Genomic DNA, 14,896 nt, shown 5'->3' on the forward strand with positions numbered 1-14,896 from the left:
ATTTCTTATTAATAGCTTAATTAATAGTTCTAATTAACAGTTTATTTTCTGTTCCAGTGATTTTAAAATATCAGCACTATAAAACAGATAACAGCCAGGAAAAGAGATGAATAAAAGCTTTGGCTTGGGCACAAAGAAGTACAGTAATTTTCACTGCATTATTATATATGATAAAGGACAATCAGGCATTTGAGCGTACCAGCAAACATCTTAAGGAAAAAACCAACACATTAAACGTTCAGAGTAAATTCCATTTTATTTGTTTTACAAAGTCAAAAACATAGAGATTGTTTAGTCCAATGCTTCCACATCAGATCCAGAGCAAACCAAGTCATGTGCTCTTACAGAACTAATACCACTGACTTCACCATCCCTGTTCCAAAAAATTAAGAAAACTATGGGATAGGATCTGCGTCTCAGATTTGATCAGCACCATTGCATCGGTATTCAGGTTTTTTCAATGTACAGAAATGTTAGCCCCAAATCATGTCCCGGTACAACATATTTTACTTCAAAATCAGAGCTTGAAATTAATTCTTTTAAGGACAGAAAACAACCTCCACTCTTCAACCATAAGAAGTCACCACAGACGTTGGTAGCTGCTGGCAATTTGATTTGCCTTGTAAGTGTCCGTACATTCTATGTTTATAAAAAGGAATGTTAGAGACCAAAATCTTTATTTAAAGAGTAGGTAAATACAGACATCAGCAGTGCAGACTTCTCATATGCTTTGATCCCTGTCTCCTGGAGTTGGGTAACTTCAGCCCCACTGGAGCACTCCGTTTTGGAATAGAAGCGTGAAACAAATCAGTTAATTTAAACACAACTAAATTAAAAGTGTTTTACATTTAAAGAAGTTTACTGGTTCTCATTTTTAAAGCTGTCTCAAATATTCACGATTCACATTTCAAAGGGCCTCACCAAAAAGACAGACTGATACATACTTCAGAAAGAATTTAACCATCGTGGCTAACAAGGAGAGTAACGCATTTCAAGCTCTGCATTTGAAGTGCCCATAATCTTTTACATAGCAACCAGCACGTAACACACAACTTGTGACATTTATCTACACTGTGTTATCACCACCTATTACAAAGAGCAGGCACTGAACTTTTAAAAACGTCATTACAAATTGTAAAGATTACATATTACTGAAGAGTTAGAATCCATATTCAAGAACCAAGAATTTAAATACTTTTTGCAATGTTATTTTATGTATATATTTATAGATGAGCAGTTACACTCATTTTGGTTTTTGGCCCATTTCCCTCAAGTTCATAACCAAAAAATCACACTGGACCATGTAAGCAGTGGAGCGCTCATGAGCTGGCTGACAATGCAGATTCCTTGCAAGTACCCTAAACCCGAGCTGGTAAAAAGTTATACTCCGTGAATAGTGCTAGGTTACCCTTTTAAATAAACACGCTCCCTTCCCACTCCTCCCCACCTTTCCAGGAATATGTCAGAACTACTGTTTTTCTGCCCTTCACCCACGCACACAATACATAGATGTGATGAACACTATATAACCAAGCTGTTCCTCGACAGCACAATGTCTGATCACGTCCATGTAAGTATTTCTTAAAGCACAGTGCCATTTTAGTCCGAAGCGTTCCCCCCCTCGTAATATCTATAAACAAATAAAGCCTATTTTAAAATCAATATTAGAAGTCAACAGTCATTTCATCTGTATCCTCAAAAAAGACTGTTTTGCTTGTTAGAAAGTACACCTGCAACGGAAGATGTTTAACACATTAGGTCTACTTGGTGCTGCAGCATGGGTATGGAACCTGCAGGAGTCCCAGGCTTCCGAGATCAAGTTGCCTCCAACTTACTTCTCCTTCATTTTTTTCAAATAACGAGCCCGTACTTGTTTGTTTGTTTTCATGAGTAAATTAATGACAGCAGGTGTAGGTAGAAGAGAGAAGACCCAGCCCTAAAAAAAAAAAAAAAAAAATCAAGGGGAAAATAGTCTCAGCTTTTAATAGCCTGTACTAAGCGAAATCAAAGTTACCAGCACTCACAAACATTAAAAATGTATGATTAGAAATTAAAGAATAAAAATATTTAATAATCAAAAGTTTTCTTTACCCTTCTTCCGTAATAAACACACATATAGAACATACCAGATCCTTAGGTTTTCCAAGGTGACTTACCATGAGTGCGTGGGGCAGGCACCCGTTGGTCTGGGACTGCAGGCCTACCGTGCCTAAGGCAGCTCTGACATACGTTTCAGGACTGGGCTTATCGAAGGTCGGCTTGCGGATTTTAGACATTTTTGTTGCTACATAATACGGTAGAACACTCTGCACATAGGAAAGATCATGTTAAGCAGAGAATGCTTTCAGATTAACTTACAGATCCATCAAGGAACTAAACTCATTGGAAATTAGATAACTTGTATACTGAATTCTAGCTTAAGCTAACCTTCTTTGCAATTCTAAAATCAAAATGTACAATACCAAAAACATTTTTAATCAGATATCTTGTGGGCCATATTTGGAACGTGAGGATAGTCCAGTGGTCTGTTGACAGCACCTCCAGTTGGGACCCTAGAAAAATTACTCTTGCAAGTGCATGGTTGAAAAGCCGTTCTTACAATTTGCCTTGTAAGTGCAAAACTTCATTCCAGTTGTTTAACAGAAAATGCTGTAGTGTTGCTTCTCTGTACTAAACCCCCAATGTTTGCTTGGGAAGGAGGCACAGAACCTCATGAGACCCCCTCTGCAGTGCTGCGTCCAGCTCTGGAGCCCTCAGCACAGGACAGACATGGACCTGTTGGAGCGGGTCCAGAGGAGGCCACAAAAATGATCAGGGGATGGAACAACTCTGCTGTGAGGAAAGGCTGAGAGAGTTGGGGTTGTTCAGCCTGGAGAAGAGAAGGCTCCGGGGAGACCTTATTGCAGCCTTTCGGTACTTAAAGGGGGCTTGTAAGAAAGATGGGGACAAACTTTTTAGCAGGGCCTGTTGCGACAGGACAAGGGGGAATGGTTTTAATTAAAAGAGGGGAGATTCAGACTAGATAGAAGGAAGAAATTTTTTACAATGAGGGTGGTGAAACCCTGGCACAGGTTGCCCAGAGAGGTGGTAGATGCCCCATCCCTGGAAACATTCAAGGTCAGGTTGGACGGGGCTCTGAGCAACCTGATCGAGTTGAAGATGTCCCTGCCCACGGCAGGGGGTTGGACTGGATGGCCTTTAAAGGTCCCTTCCAGCCCAAACTGTTCTATGATTCTGTGATTTTATACTTGAGTAACAGTTCCTCTGTTTGGCACCTGTACAGAGAGAAACAAGAAGGGGGAGGGAGAAGGAGGAAAGGGAACACCAGGAGACTTGGAACACTCAGCTTGTAACTCCAAAGGAGGGCTCAGAGGAAGGAGGAGATATCTGTACCAGAGTGGAAGACCTCAAGGACACAAGGAAGGATCAAGAAACAGAGCACAGTTAACGGGCTTTTATAGCAATGCTTGGAAGAAACAGAAAAAGTGGTGGTGGGTCTCAGAACTACCTGGCCCTGGCATAATGGAAAAGCAAGAAAAAGCAGCACGGTATGTTGTTAACAGAGTGACACTAATACCACAAAGGCACGTCAGTGGTGGGGCAAGATAGACCTGGAGGATCCAAAACCACATTCCACCTATCCCCAGCTCATGCTACTGGAGAAGGAGAGGGAAATACATGTACACTTGCACACTAGGAAGCAACCCTCTTCCCTCACAGTCATGGTTTTGGCATTGCTTTCAACTTGTCTTCAACCTAGGCCTCTAAGAACAGTAATCAAAAAGCCTTGGTCTATAGCCACTCAATCAGATATTAACATACCAGATCTCACAAGCTTTGAAAGGTTGAGAACCTTACCAACATTTTGACAAGGACCTCCTAAGACACTGATGGTTCATCTATGGCTATACTAGTGTTTCAATACATACAGTCACTGCTGTCCATCACAGTAGTGAAACACGCATGATTCATGTCTATGGGGCCAGATGGGATCTACCCAAGGGCACTGAGGGAGCTGGCAGAAGTGCTCACCCAGCCACTTCCAATCATTTATCAGCAGTCCTGGCTAACTGGGGAGGTCCCAGTTGACTGGAGGTTAGCAAATGTGATGCCCATCTACAAGAAGGGCCGGACGGAGGATCCGGGGAACTACAGGCCTGTCAGTCTGACCTCGGTGCCAGGGAGGGTTATGGAGTAGATCATCCTGAGTGCCATCACGCAGCACGTACAGGATAACCAGGGGATCAGGCCCAGTCAGTAAGGATTTATGAAAGGCAGGTCCTGCTTGACCAACCTGATCTCCTTCTGTGACCAGGTGACCCACTAGTGGATGAGGGAAAGCTGTGGATGTGGTCTGCCTAGACTTTAGTAAAGCCTTTGACACCATTTCCCATAGCATTCTCCTGCAGAAACTGGCTGCTCATGGCCTGGACAGGTCCACTCTTTGCTGGGTAAAAATCTGGCTGGACGGCCAAGCCCAGAGAGTTGTGGTGAACGGAGTTAAACCCAGTTGGCGGCCGGTCACGAGCGGTGTTCCCCAGGGCTCAGTACTGGGGCCGGTCCTGTTCAATATCTTTATCAACGATCTGGACGAGGGGATCGAGTGCTCCCTCAGTCAGTTTGCAGACGACACCAAGTTGGGCGGGAGTGTTGATCTGCTGGAGGGTAGGAAGGCTCTGCAGAGGGACCTGGACAGGCTGGATTGATGGGCCGAGGCCAATGTATGAGGTTCAACAAGGCCAAGTGCCGGGTCCTGCACTTGGGCCACAACAACCCCAGGCAACGCTGCAGGCTTGGGGAAGAGTGGCTGGAAAGTGCCCGGAGGAAAAGGACCTGGGGTGCTGGTTGACAGTGGCTGAACATGAGCCGGCAGTGTGCCCAGGTGGCCAAGAAGGCCAACGGCATCCTGGCCTGTATCAGAACTGGTGTGGCCAGCAGGAGCAGGGAGGTGATCGTGCCCCTGTACTCAGCACTGGTGAGGCCGCACCTTGAATCCTGTGTTCAGTTTTCGGCCCCTCATTAGAAGTTCTAGAGCATCAGATCACTCCAATTTGTAGTGCCAGTGTATTCTGAATATGCAAAGTTGATTAGCAACGAAGCTGGTGAAGGGCCTGGAGCACAAGTCTGATGAGGAGCGGCTGAGGGAACTGGGGTGGTTTAGTCTGGAGAAGAGGAGGCTGAGGGCAGACCTCATCGCACTCTACAACTCCCTGAAAGGAGGTTGTAGCGAGGTGGGTGTTGGTCTCTTCTCCCAAGTAACAGCGATAGGACGAGAGGAAATGGCCTCAAGTTGCGCCAGGGGAGGTTCAGATTGGACATTAGGAAAAACTTCTTTACCGAAAGGGTTGTCAAGCCTTGGAACAGGCTGCCCAGGGCAGTGGTTGAGTCACCATCCCTGGAGGCATTTACAAGACCTGTAGATGTGGCGCTTAGGGACATGGTTTAGTGGTGGACTTGGCAGCGCTAGGTTTATGGTTGGACTCGATGATCTTAAAGGTCTTTTCCAACCTAAACAATTCTATGATTCTATGTGTCTTTACAGGAGATATCTGAAAAACGTGCATCCATTTCTGCTACACTAATGGATCTCAAAATGAGAATACCATCTCAAAACTCAGTGTATTTGGGCGAATTAGTTTGGAAACCTGCTTCCCCACGTTAGTCTCTTCACAAACAATGATCACACGTGCTTGACCTCAGAAACATTAGCTTTACTATTGCGCTCTCAGAAGCACAGCGGGGTGAGGGAGGGACGGGACACACACGACAGGACCACTTGAACCCTCATTGACTATTTATCCATGCCATGGCTGTGCACATTTCAACAGGAATTCGACCACCACAAACAGGAAACATTGCTATGTCCCCTCATTCCTTCACCTTAGAACTTCAAAACTATGCATTTCTCTCTATAAATAGGACTTTCAATAATATACTGAACAAGTTCACTTTCAAATGGAGAGCGAAATATGGAGACCTGAATTTCAGAAGTGTAAGCAGTTACCATCGCCTTGAAAGTCGTCAAAAGCTACAAATGCTTGGATAAGAAAACTACTCATTCTGTTCCATAACAGCATAGGTACCTAGTTTCAGCTCCAGAATGTGAACCTCCTCCGTTTTTCAGATTATATTTCTAAACTGAATCTCTAGTTCAGTGTTTTAAAAAAAGAAAACAATTCTAAGCTTCTTATTCACCACCAAATTATATCTGCAACATCCCCACACAGAGCGGCATGATGGTTATAGTTAAGATTTATTTTCTGTGTTCCTCTGCTCACAACAGACTTCGCAGGTGAACTGCACTACCCAGTTAAGCCACTGGATAGCATGAAGAGGCAAACAATTGTGCATGAGGATACTTGAAAAAGCAAGCGTACAGTAGCACTACTGGTTAGCTATTGATCCACAGACTTCAAGAAGCACAGAAGCATAGGATTACACTCCAACTTTTTTTTTTCCTCCCAAATGCTCTCTAGAAAACAGAGACAGGTATTTAATTTCAGAAACATAAGATTTACCATCTTCCCATTAACTGTGCCATATTTTAACAGCTATGAAGAGATCCGTTGAATCCATGAAGTTTGTTTTCCCACCTTCTTCCTCCCCACAAGGATCTCAGACATTCATGAACCATAGCCAAAACTGGCATGACAAACTGAAAAAAAAAAAAACCTTTCACTGCTTAAAGCTTTTTAGCATTTTGTATTCAGGCAGATATAAACCCACACTGCCTGAGCTAGGAACGGTATAGAAAATTCCTTGTCTTTATCCAGAGAAAGCCTAGCCTGCTCTCCAGTTTCAAAACATGCCTTAGAAGTAGTTATGTCAATACAATGTTTCTTGCTTTCTTAAAACATTTGTTAGTTCTTACAGCTCTGATGCTTATTAAAATTGGCCGGTACTCAGAATTGGGGTCTTGAATGTTGTATGGATGCAGGAACTGATCTCAAGTTCTGAACAGAAGCCTCTACTAATTATGCTACATTCACATGAAAATAAGCCCCTAAAAGTCAGAATAGCTTGTTTACACAATTTTATCACCCATTTTACCTTACTTTTAAAAAAGACCTGAACTCTTGAGTGTTTCCAAAGAAGTCTCTTTCCATTTCTCTGTGGGGAAAAGGAGAACGGGGGACATAAAGGGGAAATGGAAGAACTGCAGAAACCAAAGCTGACCTGTATAGAAAGCTAAAGAGCAAAGCTAAAAAGCTTTGGAGGAAGGCAATGCCGCTCGTCTGGTGACAGCACACTTTTGTGAACACCTGGGGAGAGAGCTGGGCTTGTTCAGTGCGGTGAAAAGGAGGCTGGGGGTGACCCAATACCCGCTATAGTTATTTCAAAGGCACTTAAGATGAGAGGCAAACTCTTCTTGGTAGTGCCAGATAAAATAACAGGAGGCAAAACTGTCAGTTTTGGCTGTGAACTTTCAGACTGGACACTACGGAAAAAGCCGTTTGCTAGAAGAGCAGTGCAAGACACTAACAGGTTGTGCAGAGAGGTCACGGCATCCCCACCCTTGAAGGTTTTCAAGATTTGGCTGGATAAAGCCAGGACTAGCCCACGACCTGGTGTGAGCAGCAATCCCACTGCTAACACTAGGAGAGCAGGAGGTTAGACTAGAAAACGTCCTAGAGATCCCTTCAAACAAACACTTCCATGAGTCTGTGATCTGATGTTTTATATAGCGGATATGGTAGAAGAAAACAGGTAGTGGGAGTTTTCACTGTTCCACTTTTATTATGGATACTAATGAAGTATAGAGGGAAAATGCCAATACTAACTGAAGTTAAAAAAAGGAAGTAAAAGAAAGGGGTAAAGAACCAAGCAATGTTTTTAGACCTATTCAGAGAGCAAAAGTTTCAGAAGAGTCTGCGGAAACCTTTCAGGGAGAGATTTTTCCAAAAAAATCTTGAGAAGTCCTTGTTATCTTCCTCCTCATTCCTTTTCTTTTTGCCTATCTCTTTCTCTCCATGTAAACACACACAGAATTTTAACCTATGCTATTACTATGCTGCTTCTGTGAAATTAAGTAGGCCTGTCAGCCAGAAAGAGTATATTTTTAACCTAAAGACGTCGACATTGCAATAAAAGCACTATATACTATCAAAACCAAGCTTCCACAGAGAAGGCAATCCACTTGAGCAAAACTGATATACTTTAGGTTGAACTTCAGAAATTGGTAAAATCCCACCTGCACTTTGTTTCTGCTTTTCACACAGTGGCCCTCTGCAGCTATTGGCATGGTAGAAGTTAATTGTTTTAAATGGTGACGTCAACTGGAAGTGCAAGTCTGGAATTAAAAGCGCTACATTTCTGAAGGTCAGAGAGATGAACTTCAAAGAATCTAAAAGGGATGCAGTCTTCCTAAGGGCTTGAAGGAGATACGTCAGCTAGTCTTCAAAGGAAGGTACTTGTAATATTCATTAGTGGTTTATAGTGACTTAGGCTGGAACAAGATGACAAGGACATGGACTGCAATAAAATTAGCATAACAAATTGAAGCTGTGACAGCTTTTGGTCACCAGGCCCACATAGCTCAGAATGGCAATTCGCTGTCTACATTTAGGGGCAAAAAAGCAGTGCTGTCAGGAGTTCAGCACCCTTAGCCAACATGGGAGTTACAAAAAGACAGCTTACCACAACCTGTGAAGTTTTGTACAGGAAAACACGATTGTTGATACAGAAAGCCAGTTTTAATTCTTCGTTTGTTTATAATGTTAAAAATGTAAGACACTGAAAACTTTTTTTCTAGCTTTTCCATATCCAAAAGCTAGAAAAATCTTTCCCATGCTATCTACATACATCCTGTGTTTAATGCCTTTAGCCAAGCATGAGTTACTGGATTATTTACTTTTTCAGTTTCAGTAGGAACTCGATAGTCCTAAGTGAGCAGGACCTGCTCCTCCTTCGTTCTCCTCTCACACTGACAGAATGCTATTTAAGCAAAATTTGGGGAGGAGGAGACTGCCTGGTTGCAAACGCACATAGGACCAACACATCTCAAAGATGTAACACTTCCTTCTGCAAGCATCTGTCTCTAAATACTCTCACACTGAGGTAACTCTCAGCAGCTTTACCTGAGAAAACACCAGAAAACAGAGAAAGAGCTCAGACATCGTACCGCAACACCCCCCCCCCCCCCCCAAAAAAAAAACCCCACCACCCCCCCGCTCTATTGCCAGTGAAGCTGCGTGTTGAAGAAGCCTGTGCCTCACAGTTTGTAGGTAGGCTTGAGCAGGAAAGAAAGCCTAGCAGAAGACTTCATATTATTGATGTAGAAGAGAGAGATACTCTACCAGTTCCTTCAGTCTCATTTGGAGACTGTGACCACAGATTAAAAGAGGGCCACACTGTATGTAGATGAAACGGATAGGAAGAACAGCTGTCTGATAATGAAGCTAAATCTGCAAGTAATACAACTTGAACCACACTGGGGAGATAGAAATAATATAGAAGGGTAAAAGTGAAAAGAAAGCTGTAAGAAACTTGCAGTATGGTAAAAATTGACCCATTGCTGGACAGTTTGGGGCTGAAGCCAGGTAAAGGCTTGGAAAGCCCTGGGAGAAGAGAAAGTAAGAAGGAGACACAAAACACTAAAAGGTGCTCCAGCTTAATCCACTTCAAGAACTGCAAGCACACACAAACCACCCTGAACGTGTACCTGTTCTGAGCCCTACCTTTTTATGCATCCTTCATCGCTGCACATTGGTTTAGCTGAAGGTGCATCCCAGGGTGCTGGGGCACAGCATCAAGCACTCTGGGAGAAGTTACGCTTTGGGAGCGCTACAGCAAGTTATAATCTGTTACCAGCGTAAAACTAATGTCATCTAGTCTGTCCTCAAGACGGTCCATAATGACAGTAGTTAGAATGCTTTCAGGGACCACCTTTGCTACCTTCCTCTCCACTGCCAACAATCCCCAAAATAAACAGCATCCTTTAAGATGTTTGGTATAAGGTTTAAATCTAGGTTTAAAGGAGGTTCCCATTAAAAGGTCAGTGACTGCATGGGAATAGCTCACCCAGCAATTGTCTTTTTTTTTTTTAAACACAAACCTCTCTCAGGAACTGGGACAGAACATTAAACGTCTGGGATAAACATCTGGATACTAAACTCCAGCACACTTCCTGGTGATAAGTTTTGCTAAGTATGCTTAAAGGGAAAAGAAAACCCTAGCACGTCAAAAAGGTAACATAGCCTTAAGCTGGTAACAACTTCTCCGTGGTTTTAGCCAGTAGCAAAAGCTGTGCTCTCACACTTAATAATTACACAAATGAGGTAGGCAGCTTTGTGCCTTACTCCTCACAGGGCCTTTGGAGTTCAGAGGTTTTGAGAACCACCGTAGAGAACAGGGGAATGACAGGCATGGACATAGGCTAACCCTGTTTGCAAGAAGATTCCTAACTGAATTTAAAAAAAGATACACCACTGTCTTCACAGTACAGGTGAGATCTTACACCACCTTTATCAAACTGAGTATTGCTGTGGAGAGCAACAGGTGTAATAAGTAATGAAGGACTCAGTGTTTGCGACCAAAGCTGGAAATTCCAGCTGCGTTTTGGAAGCAAACACTAAGAATATGTGAGAAGTGATATTAGAGCAAAATCCCATAAAGCTGTGAGAGACTGGCTTGATTTGCTTTTATGCCCCTTCAAAAATAATTAAAACCATGGAAGGTAGACAAATGGGGGGGAAAAAAGCAAGATTCATTAATAACATGGAAACCCAGTACTAAAGAAAATTAAATCAGTCCGCTACATACAAAGGGCCTTTGAGGTTTTTTGTTTGTTCTTGCTACTATGCTTACACTAGCAGCTGATTCACTGACGCTGCAGGGAATGGACTGCTACAATTCTAGTCTTTTGAGAAGCTGCCCGTTGAATCTCTGTACAAATGCGCTCCAAAAGTGCATTCCAGTAGTAAATGATGTATTCTACAGAGTTGCACAGAGTTTTATAGAGTACTTTATACTTAAAGGTTCAATTACCACCATCGGCTACAAAAAAAGAAAAAACCAAACCATGTTTTTTGTTGCTTCAAGATGCATTGTTTCAGAGTAACTTAAGAAAAACTGCTAATGGGATCAAAGGAAATCCTCACCCTTAATCTGTGTCACATATTCAGGAATAAGAGAATATGCTGATTCCCTTTTGTTACCAAGACACCAATGTTGCTGTGGTAACCACACTTACATGAAACTACTCACCTGCACAATGATGCCCTTGCTCTTGTATTCTGCATGGAGGCCTCGGGAGAAGTAATCCACAAAAGCCTAGAGAGAAAAGAAGGGAAATATGCAGCATGCTATGCATTAAAGTGGAAACTGTAGTTTGCAGGTTTTTGTAAGCTTATTTGAATTACTACTTAGAGTTCCTGTTTTCAAAGTGAAAAACCTTAGGTTTTCAAAGAAACTTTGCATACTAGAGCAATGCCATCTGAATAGAAACCCTATGCTTACAAAGCATTTTTTCAGAAGTGAGGCTCAATCTAAACAAATAAACCCCTTTTTAATTTAGAAGGAAAAGGAACTAGATTAGTTACATAAAGCCTAGTTAAAAAAGGAAAATAAGACTTTGCATGTTCACATTGTCCCCTAGTTATGTTATCTCCTTAGACTTTTTTTTTTTTAAAGAGTGACTTAAGTAGGTTTCTCTTGTGCATGGTTTTTAAAACATAGTGCTTAAATACTTTGTCTTCTGCCTTTACATTTTTTAAGAAATGGCACCCTACGGCGATATTTCTTCCTAGTCCTGAAGTCCACTACAACAGATCCTCTCCCAAACTTCTGGAAGTTTTAGAAATTACAAGACTAAGTTGCAAGAAAGAAGGGAAAGGGCTTAAAAGGTGGATGCTAGTACCTGCCTTAAAGATGACCTCACATCTGATACAGCCGCCTGCACAACCACGAGAAAGTACTGTCCTAATAACCCAAGGCTACTCAGCGGTTCAAACCAGCACAGATTCCCTCTCCCCGAGTTCTTCTAAACCACCTTTCCGCTTTTCCTTCCTGCAGTACAGCGAGACAAAATACCAGGTTCTGCTATGGTTTCTTGTTTTAGTGAAACAATACAGCCAAGCAGGATAAATGGGGTACCTTCAACTGAAGGAACTAAACTATCTTACCCATGCTTGAAGCTAAAATAAATACTAAATAAATTAATTCAAGTATTTAAGAAGCAGTTGCTTCACACCAGTTTCAAAACAAACAGCAAAGCTCTAGTATTGCACCTGCTTTACAGTCTTCCTTTGCTGACCTTGTCACCGCTGGATTAACAGAAGTCCTAACTTTCAATGAGAATCTCAAATATTTCCTCCCCTCCCCCTAAGAAACTCAATTACAGCTTAAGTAATCTGCCTTTTCTCAGCACTGCTCATCTCCTACCACAGCGAGATTAGCAAGCATGAAAGTGACTCCCCTAATGTAGCTATAGAAAGACCGGACCTGCAATTTCTAGGGGTTTTTCCCTTATCTATATACAGGGGGTTTAAAGCATAGTATCCTTCAGGTCTAAGTCAATGGCTTTGGCTAATTATCAGGAACAGATGCAGTCCAACTCTTTAACCTTCCTGTGAAGAATTCCCTATTTTACAATGAAACAAGACACTTCTAAAGGAATCGTAGTCCTATTTTGACAGGCTTACCTATCTACCTGCATTAATACTAATAAGAAGTGAAATGCGATTTTTCCTGTCAAGGTTCTGCTTAAGACTCTGAAAGAATTACCAGGTGCACCTGAAAAATCTGTGGTGCCATACTGCTTTAATACCAGTGTAAATGTCTCTTGCATTAGTTTTATCACGTGTACTTCAGTTCCATACTGTGTACCCATATTCTGTCTTCACGGTGTTAACTGGAGACCTTGTAGGTGAAGATTTTAGAAGCCCCTATAAGTATCTTCAGAAAAAAAATAAAAGCAGCTGCAGAAAGACAAAACTGTCCCAGTGACACAAGGAGAAACCAGAGCAGATAAATTTAACATGAAATGTAGATCTAGAGTAGTAACTTATGAACTGGTAAAATAAACGTATTGTGGAAGCTGACAGGAAGTTTCAGTTAAAGGAGTGTTTGGCTAAGCGGAGAGCTTCTTGACAAACTAAAAATGAGCATATGAGAGACAGAAATAAGGAGAAGTTACAAAAAAAACCCATAAACCATTATTGGGTACTCGGGAATAAAATCCAAGCTAGGAAAAGACTAGCAAAGGACGTTAAGGGTAGCAGTAAAGGATCCTACAGGTACACTAGTTTCAAGAGGGATTTCAGAGAAATGGGGTCTGTTGCTGGATGAGGAAGACAACCTAGAGATAAAGGATAGAAAAAGGTTAAGGTATTCACCACTTCTCTTGCCTCTGCACAGCCAAAGCCTGCTCACATGCCTCTGCATGCACCAGCTTTGTTTAACAAAAGAGAGAGGCAGAGGCAGCAACAACTTAGGGACTACTCAGAGAAACTCGATGTATTCGAATCCATGGAGCCACCATGGATTCACTCAAGAGAGCTGAAAGAACTAATCCATATGAACACAAGTCTGCTGCCCACGGTATCTGAAAAACTATGGAAACTGGGGGAGGTCTTTGACAACTGAAGAGGGCTAACATATCCCTCTCCTTGAAAAGGCAAGAATGATCCCGTCAGCTTTAATTCAGTTTGTGGAAAGATCATGGAGCCCTCCCCTAGGAATTCATTTCCAAGCACATAAAGGACAAACAGATACATCAGACACAGTCAACACAGAGTTACCAACAGCAAATCACATTTGACCAACTAAATTGCTTTCTACAATGGAGTGGACTAGCTTTGTAGACAAGGGAAACAGATTTCCAACACACATAAGTGGTGTGAGTGTGTATATATAGAAATATTTTCACTTCAGTAAAGCTTTTGACACCATCTTCTGCAGCATTCTCATTTGGAAGTTGAGCAGATATGTGCTGAAAGGACAAACTGCTGGCCAGACTGAAAATTGGCTGGACCACCAGGCTCAAAGGGCCACGATCGATAGCTTGACATCTGGCTGATAGCAAGCAGAGAACCCTACAGATCAATACAGAGGCCCATGTTCTTCAGTATCTCCGATCAGCGACCTAGATGATGACACAGAGCACACCCTCAGCAAATTTGCAGATGACAACATTCGATGGGGCGGCTGACACCACAGAGCTTCAGTCTAGAGAGACCCTGATAAACTTGATTGTTAAACATCATGAGATTTCTTGACTGGCGCAGACTGAAGTGCAAAGTTCTGGATACAGAGTGGGATAACGTCATGCCTTAATTTTGGTTGAGTAGCAGCCCTGCTGCAAAGAGCCTGGAATTTATGGTGGCTGCCAGGGAGAAGATAAGCCAATAATCCACTCACTGCAAGGACATCAAACGACATACTGGGCTACATTAGCAGGTTGTATGGTCAGCAGATCAAGGGAATTGACTGGTAATGGCGAGGCCCTAGAGCTCTATCCTTTTCTTACCTGAAATGCTAAACTTAAGGCAACTAATAAAAAAGGAGGACAAATATTTTCTTTCAGCAAGCACCAGAAGAGTCCTACTTAAATAAATATATATACATATATGTAGAAGATACACACCTTCAGTAAGATTAGGGAAAAAAGTTTCAAAGTCAAAATAAGAAAGTGTGTTAAACTCAGTCAACGTCCCTTCCCAACCTCACACTAAGCTTGCTTGGTACACTAACATCTTTTTCCATGTAAAAGTAGAACGCATGATGAAATATATAAAATAGTCGTTTCCATGCCTGTAAACCCTTACGCTCATTTTTCTCTCGACCTTCCAGCTTCCACTATTGGAAAAATTTAAGTTAGAAACCCAGTACTTTTAGTTCATGAAAGCACCACTAGATGGACACCAAAACATTTATTCCTGTAGTGTTGGCTTATGTC

General features: G+C 42.2%; 1 protein-coding gene across 1 annotated transcript in view; it reads right to left on the reverse strand.

Moving 5' to 3' along the window:
• Window positions 1-237: 237 nt before the first annotated feature.
• HSD17B12 (hydroxysteroid 17-beta dehydrogenase 12) overlaps window positions 238-14,896 on the reverse strand; it is a 92,533-nt gene continuing 77,874 nt past the window's right edge. Inside the window, exons 9-11 of the mRNA XM_075152358.1 lie at window positions 11,206-11,271; window positions 2,157-2,306; window positions 238-1,936 (exon numbers count right to left, since the gene is read on the reverse strand). Of these exons, the coding sequence (XP_075008459.1) occupies window positions 1,832-1,936; window positions 2,157-2,306; window positions 11,206-11,271 (321 nt within the window). The 3' untranslated portion in view covers window positions 238-1,831. The remainder of the gene's footprint in view (window positions 1,937-2,156; window positions 2,307-11,205; window positions 11,272-14,896) is intronic.

Source organism: Calonectris borealis, chromosome 5 (genome assembly GCF_964195595.1).
Source record: "Calonectris borealis chromosome 5, bCalBor7.hap1.2, whole genome shotgun sequence".
Classification (NCBI taxonomy): domain Eukaryota; kingdom Metazoa; phylum Chordata; class Aves; order Procellariiformes; family Procellariidae; genus Calonectris; species Calonectris borealis.